The 23,772-nt window shown below is 40.0% G+C and overlaps 1 protein-coding gene across 1 annotated transcript in view; it reads left to right on the forward strand.

Annotated features, from left to right (window-relative positions):
• The first annotated feature begins 8,419 nt into the window (after nucleotides 1-8,419).
• The window catches only part of RDX (radixin), a 34,683-nt gene continuing 19,330 nt past the window's right edge, over nucleotides 8,420-23,772 (forward strand). Inside the window, exons 1-2 of the mRNA XM_039718261.1 lie at nucleotides 8,420-8,679; nucleotides 16,656-16,727. Of these exons, the coding sequence (XP_039574195.1) occupies nucleotides 16,716-16,727 (12 nt within the window). The 5' untranslated portion in view covers nucleotides 8,420-8,679; nucleotides 16,656-16,715. The remainder of the gene's footprint in view (nucleotides 8,680-16,655; nucleotides 16,728-23,772) is intronic.

Here is a 23,772-nt window from a genome sequence, read left to right on the forward strand (position 1 = left end):
ACTTAGAAAGGAGGAAAGTAAAGGAAGGGAAATGGGACAGCAATTACACTTTCCCTAAAGAGGTAGTCATGACTTAGAGTGGTCCCCTGATTTCTTAGGGCACGTGACAGCTACTTACCCTCTTAGGTAATATTTTTTTCATTGGCACTAAAGATCAAGTCCAGTGTGTTGACCACCAGCCTCAATCCAGGCTATTGTGTGTTGAAGCAACACCATGTAATTTGGGTTGGTTGATCCCAGTCCTCTGCTGTCCTTCACTACTCACCATCCTGATGGCTGTTGCTTTCTGTTAGTCACTTGTCAGTGATTTTGTGCTTCTTCATAGGAGATAACACATAAAGACACAAATAATCCTTGTTGCTCCAGGAAGATTGTTTTTTACAGTCTTCCCTTCTAGGAGCTGCTGCAACCCTAGGCCTAAAGGGAGGTTTTAGAGTCAGATGACTGCTAGCCCTGAGCACATTTACACTGAGTTAGTTTGCCCAGGCTTTTCACACATTACTGCAATTACATCACAATTCCAAATTTATACCATGTTTTCTCACAGTGTCTGAATTGTTAACAGATATACAACAAAGCATATCCTTCCAAAAGAAGGATTCAAGCCTGCTTCTTTCTGCTCAGCTCCTATTGTACCCACAGGACGCAAATGGAGCACTCACCCCCTCTTGATTTTCCATTCCTCTACAGTACTCAGAGAAGGGTTGGCTTTGTTTTTTCAAGGGTTTCTTTTGTTTGTTTTGTTCTCTCCTAAGCCTCAGGCCTGCATATTTGAATCTCTTCTTATTTATTTAATTTCTCAGGCAAAATATTCTAATTCAGTTACAGGCCTTTTTTCCACACCGAGTCTGTATCCAAATGTCTCCTAATTCTGTAGCCTTCTAGACTGCAACAACCAGAGCTGTACAGATTTCAGCTGAGATTGTGTCATTTGTACATATATGAATCTTAAACATTTTCTTAATCATAACCAAATACTGTACTATCTACATTGATAAATCTATCTAACGAAATATTGTTTTCTGGAAAAAATATTTTTAACATATAATGCGCACAATTAGTTTTTTATCTTCTCTACCTTGTGCAAACTTAACTTGACACTGTGCTCCCTCTACACAAACACTGAGGAAACTTCCCCATTTTTGTGTAGATTGACAACAGAAATGAAGTTCGCTGGCACCACTGAAGCAACGAAGGAAAATAAAATCTCAGCTGTACTTAAATCATAGGAAATTATGTAAAGGAACAAGAAAAGGCAGATCTTCAAGGTACTAAACCTTTACTTTCATGCAAAGCCTCAATGATTTTGAGTGGCTCCATGTAGAAGAAACTCCACATAGAAGATGATGAGCAATCAGCAGGGCAACCAGAATAACTCTCCTCTTGATCTGTTAAGTGGGTGCAAGGAACATATTTTGTTTTAAAAGAAACAAAAAGTGAACAAACCAGACATCTTTGCAGGAGGAACGCTCCATCTCATCTAATTAAACTCAAAAGATGAACAGTTGGGCTACAGAGATGCATGCACCAAACAGATGTTCAACCTATTCCCAGAATTCAAGTTTGGGATGTAACAAAATTTTGAATTTTCGGATGGAAATAGTTGTACCCAAACCTGCTGGTTTCACTGTAGGCTGCAAATCGCATTTAATGCCAAATATCAGATTTAATAATGTATTATCTACAGGCTTACATTAGTTCAGGATATAGTAGGAAAAAAACCCCTGTTCATTGTTTAACAAGGTAAATAGCTGGGATTGGTATTTCTTCTGCCTTCATAGGGGATCTCAGTTTTATAACTTTATTTTCAGCCCAGCTTTTGTCATCAAAGTAGGCTTCTCTGCAAGTTTACTTGATAATTTAAAATCTGTCAACCAAATACAACCAAATGCAACTAGGGTAGGAGCCCTGAAAAAAAATAATATCCTAGAAATTTTATGTAAATATCCATCAGGAAAGAAGAAAAAGACAAGTGAGGTGTTGCCAGCTGGGAAGGATTGACTGAGCAATCTAGTAACTTCTTGGCCCAGAGAGAATCCACACTAGGCAGAGCTCTCAAGTTTGCCTCAGCCACAGGACAGAATCACAGCTACTCCAAGTCAGTCAGTCACAGGGCTCTGTTTCCAAGCATGCACAACCAAAGTCAATCAAGTTTTTTGCAGAAACTTCACTATTTTGTAATTTCAACCTCAGCAGCAAGGTTGAAATCAACTCTGCCCTAGTGTACCATGTCTCTGTTCACCAGGTAACAGAAAACCATTAGCAGAATTCAAATTCTTAGGGGGACTAATTTCCTGTTTCTGTTTAGTCATACATCATGGTTTTGGTACTTGTTATATTGTAGCCCACCTGGTTCTTCAACTGCCTTTGAGGTACCTTAAGGGTAGTCAAAGACTGCATCTTTTAGTATTTATTTCCTACAGCAAATAAATACTCTAAAATCTTTCAGACCTTCTTCATACACAGTGAAATGAAAAAGAAGCAGCCTTTAAGAATATACTTGGAGACACAGCACACTGAAGATCTTAGCACCCTAGCATTATCTTACCTTTCTCCTTTTCCTGCCTTGCTTCTCTTTGATGAACTTCAGTGAAGGGTGATTTGATCTGATAAGTTTCGATTGCAACATAGCTGCTGCAAAAGCATGTGCCCTCTTAAGGCTAAATTACCTTCATGCCACCAAATTACATCTTTGTAGGTGAGCTGATGATAAAGCTTTGTGGTATTCTGGTTCAGCAAACGAAGTGCCTTGATACGTTCCTCGCTTTTTATGCTTGTGAGGTGGAAAAAATTAATCTGTGGGGATATCTGCTTCAGCAATAGAGCTGTAGCTGGTTTTAATGACACATGCTTTTGCTAATATCAGCTCAGCCTTCTTGTTCCTAAATTCCCTCAGAAGTTTAGAATGCCGGTGAAGTTAAAACCTTGTACTCAGTACTGGCAGATTAACTCTGAAATAAGCCAGTGATTTCAGTGGAGGCAGAAATCATTTAAAATAAGAAAGGAATTGCATTCAGTCTCTTGCTATCTATTTACATAATGTTAATACTGAGGCGTTTTTGGGGTTTTTGCTTTTTTTTAAAGCAGTTTCATTATTAAGGTTTAACGGAAAACAACTTGGCAAAAATGGGCTGAGGAGACTGTTGTGGAACATCCCCTTTAAAGAGGCAATGGAGTGTTTCTTTCAGGCATTTTTGCATCTTTTGTGATGCTACTGGAATGCCATCAAAAATGTCCCATATCCGGAAAACACAAACTTATTTCAATTTTCACTCTTCCCTCTCCCTCCCCCCTCAATATATATAAGTATTCCAAAAAAATTCCCATACTTAAAAGAGGCTGGATTTGTGAAAAAAATATGTACTTCTATTTTGAGGTTTTGACATCTATATTTTTGTAAAACTGGGAGATGACAAAATGTTGAGAATATATTTTGCCTGAAAAGTTGTAACAGTCCTTCTATGGTTTTGCTTATTTCTACTTGTTAATAAAGAAGCAAGTAAATGTAGTAAAATTAAAAGGGACTAGGACCTAAAAATAGCCCAGTGATGGATTCCTAGTAAAAAGTTCTACTTTTTATTATGATTTTATTTATTCACAAAGTTATGGGTGTCTCTCAGAATAGTGTACATCCACCTTAGAAGAAACAAACAAAAAACCCACAAAACACAAACCCAGCAATAACACAACCCTGAAAATACTTGCTTTGGCTCTAACAGGTGTATATATTTTTCAAGTTTTCAAACACTTACATCCAATTCCTTGGTAATCATATTAATTTTTTGGGGTTTTTTGCCTGCAGAAATAGATTCTTAAAAAAAGTTGTCTGGGTTGGTGTCTTTAAGTGCTTAGTACACTACATACTATTTTATTTTGTTATAACATTATTTTGCTGAGGTGATATGGTTATCAATGACTTTGTTTTCCAGTGCTATGGACATGACACAGCTACTGCCACAATCTATCTAAATAAACACCACCACTAAAAAAACAGTGCTGTCACTGCAGAACAACTTGTACTTGTCATAATAATTATAACTATGAATGAGATAAAAATATTAAGTGGACGCAAGCAGGAACTGCAGCTAAGTGTCAGCTGTTAGATGACAACCTTATGTATCAGTGAAGGCACATTTGGGTGACACGACACAAGAGCAGTGACATGCAAGAAATCAGACAGCTTGCTCCAACCTTAACTGTAAGCAGCTTTATTTGTTAACCTGTCTCTTGTGCAATTACTGAGGTAAAAAAAAAATCAATCATAACATTATAAACGTGATTGAAATAATAGAGGGAATGTAAGTGCTGCATAATACACACTTGGTGTACAAAATAAGCAAATTATTACCAAGTGATATGACTACTGATTCACTTACAATGAATTGCTCAGATCTATATTTGGCACTTAAATAAACGCAGTCCTCTACAAGTGATTCTGCTACTCCCGGTCTTGAGTAGAAAATGTATTAAGATTTGACTCTGCAGTAGGTGGACACCACTATGGTATCTTTGCTGTAGTACCAGTGACAAAAAACCAGGGAAAAGCCAAAAATCTGTTAGTGGAAGAAGTCACCATGTGTGACAGACCCTCAGTGATAAAGCCTTTGGGCTTCTTACTCCCCTGTGTCTCAGGCTGTGGGTTAGCACAGTCAGCAAGGGAAACAATGTTCCTAAATCTTACACTGGCAGGAATTGATTGGGCTGCAGGACAAAGCTTTTCAAAAAATCCTTTGGATTTTCAATGGGAAAGATGTGTGCTGGCCAGCCAGGCTTCACAGTCACTATTAGAGGCTAAGTCCCCTTAGGTGGGTGACCAAATCAATGGCTGAAAGACGGAGCCAGCTGCCACCACTGATTTCACTGCTCTGCCACTGTTGTTCAGGTGTTTTGTCCAGGCTTTCAGGTGCTGATCTGTCCTTTCTGTTCACTGTGTGTCTCTGAAGAGGGAGCATTCCCCTTCCATGTGGCTTTTTGCATGCTAGGTCTGTCCTCCCTCATTACAACACTCATGCAGGGGATTGTCCTGGACGTGGACTCCCAGACTTCTTCACCAGAGCTGAGGATTCTGGAGGCACTGCCCAAGTGCAGGATCTTGGCCCTGGAGGACACCTAAATAAGCTTCACACACCCATGGTATTTCAGAGAGGGAAAACCCAAATTCCCCAGGATCATGCCATATTTTGCCTTTTGAACTTGATCAAAGCTAAGACTGTACATATGCATGCAACGAAGGCAACTTGGAATTCTCAGTGTTGCTACTGGAACCCTTTCATTTTTATTGGAATCTGGTATGTTAATACCACGCATGAAAAATAATTTTTGGAATTAGATACATTTACTTTTAAATGACAGACAAATTTAACAAGAGACATAAAAACTACTACTTTAGACATTTATTGTAATTTCACCAAATATTTAAAATATCTGTGAATTGGATTTATCTGATGACCACAGAATACTTTAAATTCCATTTGTTTCTAGAAAAGACTTTAAAGGGCAATCTAACGTATTGTTTGGAAAAATAATTATTAATGTCCATTAGGCAATGTATCCTTTTAACAGAAAAAAAAAAAAAAGGCAATTTGGTTTTAGACCATGCAATTAGTAAGAGTAAAATTACCCTGCAATAATTTTAGACAATGTCAGGTCTGCTTCTGTAAACATATTAATAGCTGAGTATGTGTGTTGAGTCATATGTATAATTATTCCCAGAATGGCTGCCTTCCAGGCGTGCAGGCTGAGTCCATGTATAACTCTTCACGTTAGGGGCATGCTATGGGTAGCACCACACTTCTATCCAGGCTGTTGAACTAGGTAAGGTCAAGGTGTTTTGCATACAATTTGAAAATAAAAAATTCAGAAATTTCTCATGGTGGTTTTTGGGTTTTTTTAAGCTGTCCTTTCCAAAATGCCTTGTCTAGTAAATGCCCCTTGAACTGTACATTTGGCTTCAATAAAAGCAGATTCTGACACACAACTGGGTATTCACTGACTGATGCTTTATGCTTTTGCAGGTGCACTGAAGAAAAGAAACCTTGGCCCAACAATCATTATTTTCTAAAAGGACTCTAAGATTGATTTCGCAGATCAGGCAATAGAAGTTTAAAATCTGTTTTTTAATGAAGAGCTGGGTTTTGGCATTACTGCTGAAAGACAAACTTTTATGTCTTGCACTTAGGGCATTCTTATCATTAGCTTTATCTTTATAACCTACCTCTTAAAGAACTGTGTAATTTAAGTTGATAGGGGTATCTGAAAGCTCTCTTTATTGCCTGTAGTTCTTTCTGTAGTTTCAGTTTCATGGCTACAAAGAATATGATCTCTAACTACACTTCTGTTTTTACTGCCCTGTTTTATCAGACAAACTGCAATTTTACACCTTGTTAAGGAAGCAAGGTGAGAAGAAAACCACATTATACTGTTGACAAGGAAGATAAGACTATTATTTACCTTGACATTTCTGAGCAATAATATTCTTCATGTAACAGGATAAGAGATAAAGCATATCCTGCAGTGATAATGCACAAACTGAAAGGAACTGGCTTCCACAGGCTATCAACACCAGCAATGGAACTGAGCCCTAGTGCAATAATCCTACTTTTGAGCCGGTTCAGAACGGACTACTTGAGAAGAAAGCAAGCCTTTAATTCGGTCAACTAAAGTAAACACATTTTATCTGTGCACTGCAGTGAATCACAGCCAATTTATTTAAGTGGCTGAATGAAACAGGGTTTGTTTTTCTGCATTTTGTTTGTTTGTTTCATTTCCCTTGCTCTGACCTGCAGGTAAAGGCCATCTGAACGGGGAACAGTACAACGCACACTAAGGGTGCCTGGTCCGTGAAACTGTGTATCTGCAGACACCGCAAGATGCCTTAGAAGTTTAATGGGCTGCAAAATACTGTTTCACATGAGGATGTTCACAATGAAGAACAGAGACAAGAGGGAATTAGCCACCGTCACTTCTCCCTTGGAGCAAAACGGCACAAACAAAGCTGGAAATGAAATTTTAGCCGATGTAAGGAAATGTAACATATCTTACATAGACTGAGATGTTCAGATTCTCTGATGATGACTTAAGATAAATGCCGGTTTGAAATATACAACAAAATGCATAAAAATATCACAAATTAAACTTAATGTCTCCTGAAAAAGTAATTATGTTCAAACGTATATCAATAATTAAATTTAATTTTATAATAGTTTGTATTCTGTGGTCATTCACCTTATCAGAATGTTCTTTTTTATTCTTTTTGAATATGAATGTTCTTTTAATTCTTTTTGCAGCAGCTTTTAATTGAAAATTCCTCATAGTTCTTCCCCCAGCTTCTCTTTATCAGACAGCCAGGGGGTGAGGTGTATTAATAGCAGCTGCATGACTCAGAGTTGGTAGCTCGAGTGGATCCCTTTGCACCGAGCTTTGCTGTTTGGCCTCTGCTTGGGCTGCCACTGAGCTCCGGGAGCACCTTCACTTCCTTGCAAACAAAAATAAACTGAGAAAGCACGGTGGGGGCTGGGATTGCCTCAACCTCTCTGTCCTTCAGGATTCTCCTCACTGCTATTTTCTTCTACATTCCCATTGTGACTGCACAAAATAAAAAAAAAAAGAAAAATATCAAAAAAAGGTGCGATCCCATCCACCAGCGTGACTGTTTCACACGACTGAGTGATGAAGAGAGAACGCCCATCACTGCGATGATATGGAGAGGAAGAGGGTCAGTGCTCCCCACTCGGACTGCATCCCACGCTCTTTCCCTGAAGGCATCCCTGTTCTCATGAGCCACCACAGCTCGATCCTTCCCAGCCCCGGCTCACGGCTCACCCCGCTCCTGCGCCGCCAGCTCCGAGCCGCGCTATCAGGCGAGACAGCCGGCCTGCCACCGCGCCCCGAGCGCACGCCTGCCTGGCGGGGCTTTGGACGGAAAAAAAACAAAACCAAAAACCAAACCACGCCGCCAACTCCCCCTCCCTGGCTCAAGCCTTTTTTGAGATTGTCCTTTCCCGCCCGCCCGCGCTAACGGGAGAGCTGCTTCTGCTCATCCCCTCCTCACTCCAGCGAGCGGGGGCTCCTGCAGGGCGGCTCCGCCGCGGGAGCAGCTGCCACATGCGCCCAGGACACGGGCAGGGCTGCGCGGGCTCCCCGAGCACCAGCTCCGCCGGAGCGCGCGGAGGGGCGCGCAACTCCGTACGGAAGGCTCTCCGTCTCATAAGGCGAGCACTCGCCACCACCCCCTCAGGAGATTTCCGTCTCCCCGTCCCCGCCGGGAGCCGCGCTCCCCGAGCGCTCCTTGAGCGCTCCCCGTCCCTCACGGGAGCCCCTCGCAGCCGCCGCCCCCGCGCCCCTCCGGGCAGCGGCTTCGCGCCGCGCGCCGCGCATGCCCGCCCGCCCGCGCCGCGCGTGCGCAGTGCGCGCGCAGGAGCCACATCTGATAGGGGGGAAAATCCGAACGGCGGCGGCGGCCGCCATATTGCGGAGCTGTCAGAGCGCCCGCCGCGCTCCGCGCCGCGTCCCCGGCGAGCAGCGCGGGGCGGCCCCGCAGCGCCTCCTGCCCCGCTGCGAGGGGCCGGCGGGGGGCACACACCGCCCCGCCAGGAGCGGAGAGCGCCGCGCCCCGAGCACCCTGTCCCGGCGGCTCGGCGCCCCCCTCCGCTCGGCGCCGCGGAGGGAGCGGAGTCCCAGGTGAGGCGGGGGCGCTGGGGCGAGGGGTGCGCGGGCGGCGAGGCCCCGGGGGCGGCAACCGCAGGCGTGAGCCCGCCCGCCCCGCTCGCCGCCCCCCGGCTGGCCGCGCTGTGTCGGGGGCCCGGGAGCGCGCCCCGGCGTGCCCGCGCAGCCTGCGCTGCATTATTCATGTGCCGGGCTCGGCAGGTTACACCGGAGTAGACATGTGGCAGTCGGGTCGGGCCGGCTGAGTGCGGCGGTGTGGGAGAATAATAAGGAATTACTTCATAAACAAGTGCTGTGGAGCATCTGTTGCTGTCTATTGTTTTCGACAAATGCGCGTTTTTAAGAGTCCTTAAGTACTGACCGACGTAATGGGCGCAGCGGCCCTGAATGAGCCTTTGTGCATTGTTTTTTTGAATGGATTAATGTTTAGTAGAAGTCGTGGGCATTGGTAATTAACCTTGTCGCTTAAAGTTTAGCGCAGATAAGGGGTTTTAGTTTCAACTTTGTGGAATTCACTTGTCTTTTGTCAGTTTCTTAATCTGAACGCGGAAAAAAAAAACAAACCAAAACCCTCTTTGGACTCCATGCCAACACAACTAATCACTTTGGTTGTAAGGTGCTTTTAAGCTGTCTTTTCCAGTCTGTGCAACACCCTAGACAAGTATTTCGTGTTCCTCTTTCTAGTACCGGCTTTAAAAACGATTCCATGTTTCAAACTGAGTTACGGGAGTGGCATTTTCTGAGTTTCAAGTAGTTCATTCTCTGCGGCTGGCTCGTGTCAGCGCTCAGATATATCGCCGTACGTGGCTCTGGTTCGTTTCCATCGGAGGTGCCTGTCGCCGTGTCTGTGCCACCGGAGCGTTTTTGGGGACGCGTGTGCCTGCGCAGCGCCTGGCACATGGAGAGAGGGTTGTGGAGATGCTGTCAGCTCGGGGTGCGTTGGCACGGCGCTGCCGGGCAACGTGTGCTCCAGGGAAGATGTGGAGCTGGTGTACAGTAACATTATGGCTGCTGCAGTGGAGTTGTTTTTTACTCATTGAAGATGGCACAAGTAGTAACTGTTGGTTGGGTTATAAGACTTACCTCTATTGATCTATTGATTTAGCATGAGGGACTGTGAGAAAAATAAACTGCGAGTCAATGCAATGTTCCCAGATAAGCAGCCTCCCAGTAAATGGCAATTGCAAGGCAGTGGCGTATTTCCAAGCTTTGTACTGAAGTGGCACAGTTGTTCTACAAGGTTGGGAAACTGGAGAGCAGAAGCAAAACATCTTTAGAAAATGCATGAAAAAATGACATGGTGTGACATGTCTGGAGCTGTCCAGAGAGTTTTTGTTGAGTGCTGACTCAAAGAAAAGGGGTGAAACTGTGTGTGGAGATGACAAAAAGAGTTCTGCTCTGACTGTTTCTGCCATTGCAGGGCTATGGTAATAGTACTGCCAGAAAGGTTGTTTCACAGAAAACTGGGTAAAGCTGTAAAGAGAGTGAGCATTTAGATCCACCTACGAGCTGCAAAACCAGGAGGGTAAGACGTGTAGATGTTATGACGTGAGAAGGCAGTTCCTGGCAGCATTCCTTTAGCCTTTGCCAGGAGAGGTGAACGGTCTTTCTTCTTCAGCAGCCTCGCTCCACTTTTTGAGAGGGGCTGCCTCTGTTGCCAGAGGTGAAGAGGAAGGTTGTTGTCGGCATGACATCTTTCTGTTGGATGTGTTAAATACATCAAAGCCGTCCTATCGCTTCATATTGCATTAGAAGTTTGTGGGAGTAGAGGAAAGGGAGGATTTTCAAGTTTGTAAATGTAAACAAAGCTTTATACAAACTTCTGGAGAAAGAACTGATTGTGGAAAGATACTGATCCATTAAAGCAGCACCCAGTGTATCCTGCATGCTCAGCAAGTTTACTCCGGAGCTGAAGGAGAAGGAGCCTAGATAAACTCTTTCCTTTCAACACTGAAGAACTGCATTTGTTGGCTAACTGTACCAATAGGCTAATACTTAGCCGTACTTTGAATAGAAAAAATGGTTTTTTTCCTTTCTGCTGTAGATATTTATTAATCACTCTGTGAAGTGAAACCTTCAAGTCGTGTAGTACAAAGAAAAATAAATCTTACATTGGCCCAAAAAGGCAGTTAATCTTCACAGTAGTACATTTCAGTTTAAGAACTGTAGCTAGTTTATATGAAGAATGATGAGTGGCCAGTTCATAGGTTTTCTTTATTTTATGGAACTTGTTGTTAGACTAAACAGAGATTTAACAGCATCATTCAGAAAATATAATACTTGGCTTTGAGATGAGATATACCCAAAATTCTGGGTACATGTCGTATTTCTTTGCTAACTGTATGTTTAGAGACAGGATTATTACACTTGGAAGCAACAGTACTTTATCAGTTTATATTCATGATTTCCATTTTTGATGGTGCATCCAATGGTAAGATTGACAGTTCTATCATTGTGGGACTCTTCAGAATCTTTGAATTATTTCCCCTAGTGCATTTGCGGGTGCTTGAAGTTAAGGTTACTAAACTCGATAAATATTAAGTGTATGTAAATCATGTAGCACATCTAAAACATACCACTTTATTAACTGGCAAAACTGCAACCAGTATTCTTTGACTGGTATGGAGTTGCTTTTAATTGAATACTGTGTTGGCAACTGCCAGCTTTTCATTTTACTTCTGAAGTTCTCAGGAAGTCCAGTTTAAAAGAAATACTTAACTCTTCAAAATGTATTTTCCTATAGATACAATGAATACATAAGTTGTACTAGTTCTATTGCTGTTATTTTTTGGATACAGCAAGCCTATTTTGGGTGTTTCAGAGAAGGAAGGGTTGGGGGAAATCATGGTTTTAAGAAGGGAAGGAAAAAAGTTAGCCTGTAAAACTCTGCATGTGATGTCTAGCACTGGTCAAATGTCAATTTTTGCATATTGGGTGTACAATTCAGGATTGGGTTTTTTTTCTTCTTCCTTTTTTTTTTTTTTTTTTTGGTTTTTTTGTTTTCCGTGAGATAAATGGCTTGTTTTAGTTCCCGCCCTGGTTTGCTTATATTGCAGACAACTGTGTAGGCGGTCGCTCTGTCCGTCTGAAAAAGATTTATGCAGAAGTAAAGTCTGTGGCAAATGAACTTCTTTATTGGATTGCAGCAAGTGTGTCATTAGGGAGCTGTTAGTGTGAAAGATGATTGCCCTGCAGACATTCACAGACTTTGCTTGGAGTGTAGACATTTTTGTAGAAATCTGAGACCAGTTAGTCAGGTCCAGTGGCCTGTGAGTTGCCTATTGCTTCCCCCGCAAAGATCTAAAACTTTTAGGTACCACAAAAAATGGAATGGGATAAAACTTTGAAAAGAAAAAGTATATTATTTTAAATAAGTTTCTGTTATAAACGAGTGAATTATGTTGCTGTAGGTAAAGCTCTGTGGTCCCTGACATCTATGTGTATTTAGGGAAACAGATGGTAAACCTCTTGCTCAAGCTTAGGAGCGATGCTGCTGGAGGGGCTGCTTCTGAGAGAAGGCCCTCAGCTATCAGCCAGGGATCCTGCTTTTGGGTGTTGCTTCTCTACCAGCCGAGCATCCTGCTGTCCCATCCTCACCTGACCTAGACCCATGGCTGTGTGTATGAATGTTTCTTTTGAAAACAGCTGCTGCATAAATTATTTGACAGAATTTTGGCATCAGGCATTTTATGCACCATCATTTTCTGAAGAAAGCTTTCATTGTCATCTTTCAACAATTGCTTTATTTGTTGCTTTCTGTGGCATAACTTGAAACTTGGATGATACTGATTTAAAAATCTCAATTGCCTTGTAGTGAAACTAATTGAAATCACAGCTTTTCATTTCAAGAGAGTTCTTGATGTTCTGGATGATTTTTTTATCTGTTTGTGATGTGGAGCCTGCTGATACTTTTGTTGTTTTGGTCCAGAGTCCAGATTACTGCATACACTTCTGAATGTCCGGAGTGTTGTAGCTGTAGGAAGTCGGCAAAGTCGCAGCCTTGTTAATCCTGACTTGGAAGAGGGACCTTTAGGATCTTAAATGCTGAAGTGATGAGCCTTTATGCCTTGTGCCTCACAAGCTGGTTTCAGAATGCAGGAATCAAAAGGAGTATCACTCCCAACCCCAGCTGACTGGGATATTTTTTGCTGTTGGCTCCCCCCCACTATTTGCTATGCCATTTCCCATGAGTGTTAAGATTAAAGTAAGTGTAAGTAATTAGTTGCTTCAAAGTTATGAATTTTGCATCTGCTAAATACAAATTTATCTGAACTGGCATTAGTAGCAAAAGTGAACTGTCACTCCAGTAATAACAGTGGAGATAGGCGATATTTTGCCTGGCTGCAGGTTTTGGTTTCTTTTGGCCCAATGTTTCCCTCATGTTTGTTTTGTTTTTAATGTTAGCTGGTGCCAATGATTGGGAAAGATAGGGTGATTTTCTGTTTTTATTCAGTGCTTATTTAATGTCAATGTTTGCAGTTTTAAGATCTGTGAACTTCTTGATTTGTATATAAATATAATAGTTACATTGCATTTGTGTGGATGTACTGTTTCAAAATTGCACAATGTTTTGAATATGAAAGCACATTCAGGCTGACACAGGCTGGTTTTTTGTATTATATATAGTAAGACTGGCACAGGTTGGTTTTTGGTATTACATATAAAATGAAAACACTGAAAATAAGTTCAGCATAGTTGGCTATAAATTTATATTTGGCTAAATTTTTTAAAATAAATTCTAGATTTTTTTTTACATTTTAAAAGATACTGCAAGCAGACACTTCAACAGAAAAATACATGGGATGCTGTTTGTTTTGCATAGATTTAATTTTTTTTTCCTGTTGCTCGTATACTGTGATAATTTCTCAGGTCCATGAGATCTGTGGAACTAACAGTGGGACTTCATTTTTATTGAGTTTTACTTAAGAGCATTCTTACTTTTTGCTGATAACTTTGTTCTCTTGCATGTGGAAACATCTCCCAATTGTGCTTTGATGGCATAGGATTAACCTATAAAACTCTGTAGTAATGTTTGATTTTAAAAGTTACCTTAAGGTATTAAAGTAAGTTTTCAAATAAATAATTTATGGTTTGTTGGTAGCATTATAGCAAAATGTTTAAGTAAATCCTAAAGCAAAAATCTGGGACGTGTTTATGAATGAATTTGTGGTGATAAAATGCATGAGGGTATGACAGTCATTGTAGAAATTGCTAGATGTGTTGTCTCTTAGAAAGACCTCAGAAAGGAATAATTTGGTAGCACAGATCTTGGTCCTGTGCCATGTGCTGTCCTTGCTCTCCTGGAGACGGGACTCCCTTATCAGTCATCTTAGCGTACCCCTTCTTTTCAGTGCTCTGTAACCAAAGGCACAGGAAGGTAGCTGTGCTACTGTCTGTTCCTTTTGGTACTGTTGAGTTGGCACGCTTACAAAATGGTGGATGAGAATCTAATTTAGCTTTTGCATCCTTAATTAACGGAGTGTAACTCTAGGGCTTCAATCTGCCTTCAGTTTTTCAAGCATTGAGCCTTTGCTGTCAGAGGTGAGCACTGGGATTACTACAGCTCGGAGTCCTGCTAACTGTTAGCAGATATTAGAGCCAAGCTTGTTTTGCTTTCTGTTATTCCCTTGAATTTTTCCAAGGTGTACATTAGGGAAAGAAGGGAGAAGAGGAGGCAGTCTCTTCTCTGAAAGGGAAACATGCTGTTGAATTTTTATCAAAAGCCAGGGTTTATCAAAACCAATTTTTTCTTCCTCCCTAGGAAGCTTTTGTGGTTAAAAGCAGGGGTGAGGAATAGAGGAAAAGTGTATTCATAATGTTCAAGGATATATTTAACAGTATCTTAGAACAGTAGTCTTACTGCTGATGTCCAGGTGTTAGAAAGAGAAATGACTTGTCAGTAGAAAGCCTTGTAAAAGGCTTTCTACTGACATTCTTCAATCATCTCAGACCCAGGAAAAGTTAGCAAAGTTTGGAAGAAGGATGTTCCATTGATAGTGGGCACAGGGAATGCAGAATTCACGAGCCACAAGGACATTTGTCAGAACTTCCAAGATATGGAAGAAAGAAACAAAGCCACCTCAGCAACTGTGCTGAATCAGCTCCAAGTGGAGAAAAGGTAATTCTGGCAGGAGGTGACTGTGCCCACAGCTCAGGGCCCAGTGACTCCCTAAGCCCACGACTCCAGAGGGGAATGGCTGAGCATGTGCTGTGATTGGCAGAAGTGAGAGAATCATTGAACCAGTAAAAGGTCGAACGTTGATCAAGAAGAAAGCCATGTGACCTGTAGCCACTAAAACGTGACTTCTTTGCTTGCTAAAATGTATGAAAGGTGTGAAGTTTGGATGATTGGGGTGCCAGCCTTTGGTGGGTTCCCACCCAGCTCCCTGCTCTGAGCAGATCAGAATAAAGAAATGGAAATGCCTTGGCTCAGTGCGCAAATTGGCACTGCACATCAGGCAGTGAGCCTGCATTTGGGACATGACTGGTACTGTCCAGTTCTCTAGAGTATCTTCTGTAATTAAAAAAATCTAATGGAATGTAATTATCTTTATGCTAGGCAAGCAGAGTATTACTATACCTTTAGAGTTGGGCTGGATTAGTTATATTGTAATGAATGCAATTTCAAGGTAGTGTTTTAGTGTTTTCAGGCTGACTTTTCATTAAACACAGTTTTGTTCCATATCTGAATTATGCTATTAAATCTCTGTTTCTGTAATTATTAGTCTTAACATTTGTTTTCTTTACCAGCCAACAACAATTATGCTTCTTAAATTCTGTTTTCATCCTTTACCTGTTTTTTTTTTAGTCTGTTTTCAAACATATCTCTACAGATTTGAAGAAGAAATAAAGAATAAAGTGTTAGCACACCTTAAATTGCTGTGCAAATGTTTTTAATATTTACTGTATTTTTATTGCCAAGAAACAAGGAAAATTTTCTTCTGTAATTTTTTTGGTAAAAAATACTTTATTTTTTCATTTTTCTTTCTGAATGAAAGATCAGTTATACAAAAGCTTGTTTTTCATAACTGGATTGCTCGCAAGTATTCTGTTTTTCTCTTGCTTTCTTTTAAGCACTTCTGAAGATTTTATTCTTCTGTTGCAGCTGTGGGGATATAATAATGAAATCTCAGATTATTCTGGCTAGCATGTCAGTAATTTTTCTTAGCATAAGTATAATCCAGTTAATATTATTTTTGAAGGCAATGCAGTCTTTGATGCTCCTTGCAAACCAGCAACAGTCTGATTTGTGGAAGTCATTACTGTAAATGTGTGCAGGAAGGTGACTAGCTGCTTGCTCTAAGTTAGAAGGAGTTGAAAAGGAGGTAGGATGATATCTCCCAATAACTTTGCAAGCATATTTTTTCAAGGCGTAAAAACTTTTTTTGGAGTAGAAAACAATATTGAATACTTTCATCACCACATAGATATAACTTATAGCCTTCTGCTTAAAAAGAAAAAAATCTCATTTTTTCTTTTTATGTTATATGTTATTTTAAGCACAGCAGAATTTCTTCCTTTTTTTTCCATTGGTGTATTTGCATTTCTTTTCATTTGGGAAAATTACTGTAATTCCTTTGCTGAGAGAAACAAATTATTTTATAGGCAGGAAATAAAAGTTTTGATGCTTTAAAATTATTAGAGTGGGATTTTTGTCTTCATGATGTTTCTTGTAAATAATGTTAGAGGTTTTTAATAGTCGATGATGTATGATAACAGAACCTTTAAAAGAATTTGTAGCACTTGGGGAACTCTTGTCTCTTTATTGTAACATTACTGCATAAATGCTCTCCAGAAAGTAGGAAGGATGTTACTGCTTAGAGACTTGTAGATTCTGACTCTGGCTAAATTAGTTGCTCTTTCTATATGTCACCTACTGAGAAGTGTATTTTGTACGTGTAGAGCACTTGCATACTTGTATAGGAATTTGTACTATTTACTGTGATTATTGATTAATTTAAAAACAATCCTTTTAATTTTATTTTTGGCAGAAGGGGGCAAAGAGTTTTTGGAAGATTTAATTGGACAGGAGACTACAGAAAACAAGAAAAATGCCGAAACCAGTAAGTAGCAGATTTATATTCATTTAAAATCTAGGAAGGTTTTTTACATTTTAGAGAGATAATCTTATAACTGTTCCAGTTATTTTGACTCTGCCCTTTCTAGATTTCATAAGATTTGATCATGTACAATTGAAATTGAGCCAGTTTAGTACCAACATGTGGAAAGAAAGATCAGGAAAGCTTGGTGTACTGCAAATTGCATGGAGGACAATTGGAAATGGGAGCAGTACTTGAAGCCCATTTGGCTGGCAGAAGGAATGACTTTTCAGGAATTGTTGACTTTGTGATGAGCTGACTGACAGTAGTTATTGAAGGCATAATTTGAGCCTGACTCAGTATCTGTGGGAATCGGTGGAAGGGTTTGCTGCAGGATTTGGCAAGGGAAGACAGAACATGTGTAAAGTGTCTGCACTAAGTTAGTAGTTTTACCATGGTAGAGGTATCACATAGAAAGTAAATTTGAATGGAGGCAATAAGGAGAGTTTGTGCTCTCCTGTTCTTCTCCTTTCAGCTAAGATAAGGGTTCATCCGCTTTCTACCCAGGGGGAAAGAAAAGATCTCCATCTTCTGTTTTGATAATAATTCTAGAAGTCTTTGAGGAGATAATTAAATAGGTTGATTCTTTTTCTGTTAATGTTATATTGCTACCTTAGGATTTCATCTGCCATGTGTTAAATGGCTTTTGCTTGTCTCTTCCACTTGTATCCAGTGAGAAAAGCTTTCAGAAAGGGAACTGAATTGTCAGATTATTTCTGCTCAACTCGGTTGGTTTATGTAATAGCCTTTGGGCTTTCTTTGTTTACTGATGTTTCATTTTGGTAGCAGATTAGGAGCAGGGCAGGTCTATTGCTAAGAATAAATGTGTCTATGTGCGTGTGTATACACATACATCCTGATATGTAGATACATAAAAGGTTTTTGCTATTAATAAGAAATTACCCATGTAAATAATCAGTTTTGTGTGTTTTTGTTTGTATTTGGAACTGGTACAGCTTGATGAACAATGTGAGCATGGGACTGAGGGCTCGAAGTTCTTTCTGAGCTTTGCAGTTGGTCTGATGACCAACTGGTCATACCTTGTTTCTGTAATTTCTTCTTTTCCTGCCAGTGGATTAGAGGCAATATCTTGGCACTTTCTCCAGCTGGAAGTAGCTGTCTGTATCCTGCTCATTGGTGAGAGAAAGCTGCTCTATAAAGGGCAGGAAAGTGAATTAGCAGCATACTATTTTCTGACCTGTTTGAGTGCTGGCTACGAGAATTGAGTACTGCCTTTGGTGGAGCTTCTCAGTTTTGGAAAACTGTTTTAAGAATGAGGCAAAAAGTCATTGTGAGCTCATGCAGTTTCTGAGGCCACCAGCTCCATGCAGCTGGAGACCCATGGAGCCACAGAGGTCATGACTAGGAAAAAAAAGAGCCTGTGTGAGGTAACTTCTTTTTTAAATTCTGGGATTGGAACCATGAAATTTAGGCAGGCAGGGTTCTTTCTATTTTAAGGACCAGAGAAAATTGAAGGAAATAAGAATTTTAGGGTTGTTCACAAGGAAAGCAATATCCTTAGAACTGAGATGGCAGTGGTGTTGAAAGAGTGCACAATCCACCCTAATACTGGATATTAGCTACCAGATCTTGGCAAAGAAGCTGGCCTTGTGCCAAAGATAATATTTTTCTTTTATAAGGGACTTTTTATGAGGAGTTCATGTATCTCTTGATGATGTAGGTGCATGTGAAATCCTAGAAGGAAGCCAAGCAAAAGGAGCCATTATAAATGAAATGAAATTGATTACATTTCTCAGTGTCTTCCTGTAAACTGCAGGTTGCTGTAATTATAGTTGGTAATCAGTGAATGAAGAAGTAGCACACTTGGCAAAGGTTAAGTAGTATTACCTATACAAATCAAACCTCAGATTTTGTTCTGGTTGCTTATTAAATGACAGATGGCTTGGGAGCTCTCTTCCTTCCCCCTCCTCTTTCTTTCCCCCTTCTTTCTTCTTTGGAGACTGTAAGAGCCTAGCCACGGTTATGTTTAATGAATCCGACGTTGTTCTTTGAAGAGTCTTGCTGTTCTGCTCAGATTTGATAGGACTGGACAATAGGAGGTCTCTTGCTATGGATGTTTGCTGGAGCTCTTGGGAGCTATCTTTATGGACAATCCACAATAACCAAATGTACTTCTAGTCCAGAAACTATTTATGCTTTAACTCCTTGTTGCTTTTTTTTTGACAGCTGTTGCAATAAGACAGCATTCTGTAGCTTTATTGCTGGAAATCATTTAACCTGAAAACTAATGAAATAATCATGGGTAAGAGCTGAGAAAACCCAGTTAACATAAGTGGTGAGATTTTTGACAGTGTTATTTTATCTCTTCTGTATTACTGAGACCTATTTAGGTTTTCATTTTTCAGACTCTGCTGTGATGATCCAATTGATTGTTTTCAGAAAAGTCTGGTAGTCTTGTAAATATGTAAACCTGTGCAGTACAACTATAAATGTTGTTTATAGTTGGGATTAATTTGGTTTATGGGATTAATTTTTTTATTGCAAAAATAACAAATAAATAAGCCATAGATCAATTTAAATGAAATCAGTACCGACTGAACCACAGAAAGGCAATTAAATAGATTGTGGTTTAATTTTTTTTTTTTTCCACATTGAAAAGTTACATAGTATTCCAGACAAAATAAAGTAAATGAAGACCAGTAGAAAGTCTTAGTGTATTGGAATTTTATAGCAAACATCTTTCATTTTTCTTGGAAGTCTGTCTGAAATAAGTTTCATGCCACTGTGAATGATTCTTCTACATGGCAGTAAAAGGTCATGTGTTTCGGATTTTCTTTCTTAGAGGCTAGTAGGTTAAATAGTCAGGGTGAAAAGGCTGTTTTGAAAGGGTAAAAGCAACTTTATATATTGTCCTGGGATAATAAGGTAATATGTGACTGAAAAGTATACAAAATTGAAACATTTTAATTTTTGATTGCTTCAGTAGAAAGTCTGCTCCTTCACTTTGCCTGGGTTTGTGACAAAGTGGCTTTCCAGTTTTTCAACTGTTACTCAGCATCTACTTTGATTTCACAACCAAATAGGTTGTTTTTAAAAGAGGCTTAATATTCTCAGTTCTGCCTGGCAGTGTGAATTTTAGTTTCATGTAGCATGTTGTGATCCATCAGAATAAAACTGATGACTTCTTTGTTTAATTACATCTTTGCTGCTGTAATCAAAATTTGAGCTGTTGCAAGTGCTGTTCTCAGTATGCTTAGTTCTCGGCTTGCTGAAGAACAGAATATTTGTTGACTCTTATTTTCAGTGCTTTCTTCCTAAAAGAATCGATACAAAATGTTTCTCAGCTGTATGGCATTCTCACAGATCTGCACTGAAAATAGAAACATAGAAGCTAAACTTAGACCTCATGGGTTACATAACTGTTAATCATTTCATACGCTAAGAAGATTAGATTTAATTGACTGAAATACTGTATTTATAGGGTGTAGAAGGAGTTAAATTATCATCTGCTTTTGGTGATAATTTGCAGCACTTTTGTACAAGACTGCAAGGCATGAAAGAAAGCAAGCATTACACTGGGGAATAACACAGACAGATATCCAAGTTACTGAGACTAAAAAGGATTTTTTTTAGGTTTGTTCAACATTTTATGATACTGTGTATTCAGAAGGATTAAATAAATTCTGGAATAATATTGTGGTTTAAAATTCTAGTATTTGCAAGATCAAACTACTTTATGTAAGGTTGTTGAACCAAAATAGTGTATAAATTTTTTTTACTACAGTGCTGTTGTTATCCAGGAAAATCTTTGAGTCTGTGTAATGTAGTATTTGAGTTATAGCTTGAATTTATTATTTCTGTAGTATAAATAGACAACTGATCTCAGCTTGGAGGACTGCTTTCTTGATTCTTCTATTAGAAAAATCTGTTTGGCATTATTCTGTAACCTTCTGTTCCTAATGCTGTTTAATCCTTACCTTTTTACCTTATCTTCTTCATAAAGTCTCTTTTTTTCGTCTCTTCCTATATCTACTTTGATGTTGGTATGGAGAGAGTGCTGTGCAGTCTGTAAAGCAGAGGGACTAATACACTGCTACTCTTAACACGATTTAATATGCAAACTTGAGATTGTAAATGGCTGAACCAGTGTGAGGAAGCTCTTTGAACAAACTTTTTTTTGCAATATGCAATTTTCTTATGAATCAGACTGGTTTTTGTGGCTTTTACAAATGACTCATTTGTATTGCATTTATTAAACCAAAGCAAAACCTGTGGAAACCATTTCAATGTTATTTTAAATGGATTTTTTTCTCAGTATTGGTACCTAGTCAGTTTTGGAGTTTATGATGAAGTGCCATAACTAATATTTGCAGAGGATGGCTGAAGTACAGTAATAGAAAGTTTTAGATTATTCAGCTTACAGACAGGTTTTGTGCATATTTCATGGACTGTGTTTGAGGAGAGGTTCAAATGTAGTAATGTAGTTAATGTAGTAATGGTGTAATAGTCCCATAAATTGTGAAGGGTTGAAGTTAGGTACTACAAGAAAATGTAGACATACTTTTTCAAGTCCTTAAAGATGAAAGAGTGCATGCAATAAAAATAAAATTCCCTTATGAAGTGCGTGCTTTTATTAAGTGCACATCTGTGTTTGTTATTCCAGATATTTTCAATGACTGTACTCTTTATTGGTTTTGATAAATTATTTAATAGATAACTTGCTGTGGAATATTTTTCTATAAATAGTATTTTGTGAGCTGTGGCAAATACCCTCATAACCCATTAGCAACATTTGTTATCAAAACATCAGTTGCTCCCTTGGCAAAGAATAATCAAAGCGTAATTCTTTAGTGTGTGTTCTTCCCTTTCCTTTGGCCATGTTTAATCATTCTGAAGCAAGTCTGGTAAAATACAGATAAACTCAGCCTGCTGCTGATGCCAAGGATGTGGACAAGCTCAAGAAGTGGGACAATGTGAATCTCCTGACGTTCAACAAGGCCAAGTGCAAGGTGCTGCACCTGGGTTGGGGCATCCCCCTGTGTCAACGAAGGCTGGGGATGAGCAGATGGAGAGCAGCTCTGCTGAGAAGGATTTGGGGGTGCTGGAGGGTGAGAGGCTGGCCAGGAGCTGTCAGTGTGCTCTCACAGCCCAGAGAGCCAAACGTACCCTGGGCTGCATCCAGTGGTGGGCAGCAGGGCCAGGGAGGGGATTCTGCCCCTCTGCTCTGCTCAGAGCCCACCTGCAGGGCTGCTCCAGCTCTGGGCTCCCAGCACAGGGAGGACATGGTGTTGTTGAAACAAGTCTAGAGAGGATCACAAAAATAGTTCCCAGAATGGAGCATCCCTCTGTGTAATGAAAGGCTGAGAGAGTTGGGGTTGTTCTGCCAGGGGGAGAGGAAGGTGCAGGGAGACCTTATTGTGACCTTTCAGGGAGCTTATGAAAGGTGGGGACAAACATTTTTCCAGGGCCTGTTGTAATAGGACAAGGCTAATGGTTTCAAGCTAAAAGAATATAGATTCAAACTACATAGAAGTAATAAAATTTTTATGATGCAGGAGGTGGAACTCTAACAACTGCCTAGAGAGATGGTAGATGTCCCATCTTTGGAAATGTTCAAGGTCAGGTTGGATGTGTCTCTGGGCAACCTGATGTAGGGGAAGGTGTCTGTGCTCATTGCACAGGGGTTGAACTAGATGCCCTTAAAGGTCCCTTCCAAGCCAAACTATACTGTGATTCTATTTAGTATGCAAACTTGAGATAGTAATTGGCTGAACTTTGTAAAGAAGGGAGCTGTGACATTCTGTAACAAAGATGTGGGATCCTGGTGAGAGCAAGTTTGAAGAGCAGGCACTGGTGGATGTTGTGGGATGTGTAGTGGTAGCCTTCCAGTACTTGCTACAGGAAGCCTTTATGTGTTTCTCTTGTCACCACTGCAAGAGCTCCTTCCTGTTTCCATATTTGTGTGGTAAAGTTGGTTCAGATGAGTGCCCGTCCTCATAATTTGTGGTTCAGATAATTTCCCCACGTCAAGAGCATTGCTTCAAACTATATATATACCCAGCAGAGGTTACATGAGTGACTGACCATTGCTGAAGCTCCTGGACCTTCTTTCTCTGTCTGTTTTCTCAATTCCCTGCTGTATTTATGATGTGGAAATTTCCCCAATGACTCTTGTTAATGTGGTTTGCTAGCTTTGGTTTACAGACAATGCAACTGATACCAGAGGTTTGATTTTTGTTGAGAGGGTGCTCTGTTGTCAAGGTTTGAATTAGATAAGTAGACCTTCAGGGCTCTTCAGGTTTTCACAAAAGTAACTTTCTTATGTTCCGTGCCCAGAAATAATTGAAGGTGTGAAACAATGTTACAAGTTCGTAGAAGCCTGGTATTTGTATGACAAAACTCAAAGTCAGTCCAAATTCCTTCAGAAAGAAAATGAACTGTAGTGTTAACTTTTGTCTTTTCTTAAATAATTCATATCACAAAAGGTAATGTTTTAACATTGCCATCATTTAATTTGCAACTTTTTATTAAAACTGAATGTGTACTGATTAGCAGCTGAGTGATCTGTTCATTGGAAATAAAGATAAACAGAAATGCTTCAGGCTTAAGCAGTTACTGTAATGTGTATAAGTGGCTAGGTACCCTTAAGGTCTGTTTGTACCTGTTGGAGGTGTAGAAGCTCTGTACTCTTAGAGCACTTAGGTTTTTTGGGGCAGTAGTATCCAGAAGCAGACAGAATTTAGAGCTGTATTGAGTTTGTCTCTGTATTGCAGCTATTATTTTACTGTTTGAGTATTCCAGTTCTTGTCTAGGATAAACTTGCGGGTAGTATTTCTTGCATTTGTAGATGACATTTTTTGTAAGGATATTTATATAAGAAGTTTTTGCTGCTGCAATTAGTTTTGAACTTGCTGTGCTTTGTAGATCTGTGACACTTCTTATTTTGGCAGTAGTGTTGTTATATAACAGAGCACTTTGGTATTTAATAAAATTATTTTTTGGCCTTATTCTTTGTAACTTCCTTACTTGTGGCTGCCCTAAAGAAGGC

Source organism: Passer montanus, unplaced genomic scaffold (assembly GCF_014805655.1).
Source record: "Passer montanus isolate IOZ18808 unplaced genomic scaffold, ASM1480565v1 scaffold4, whole genome shotgun sequence".
Lineage (NCBI taxonomy): Eukaryota > Metazoa > Chordata > Aves > Passeriformes > Passeridae > Passer > Passer montanus.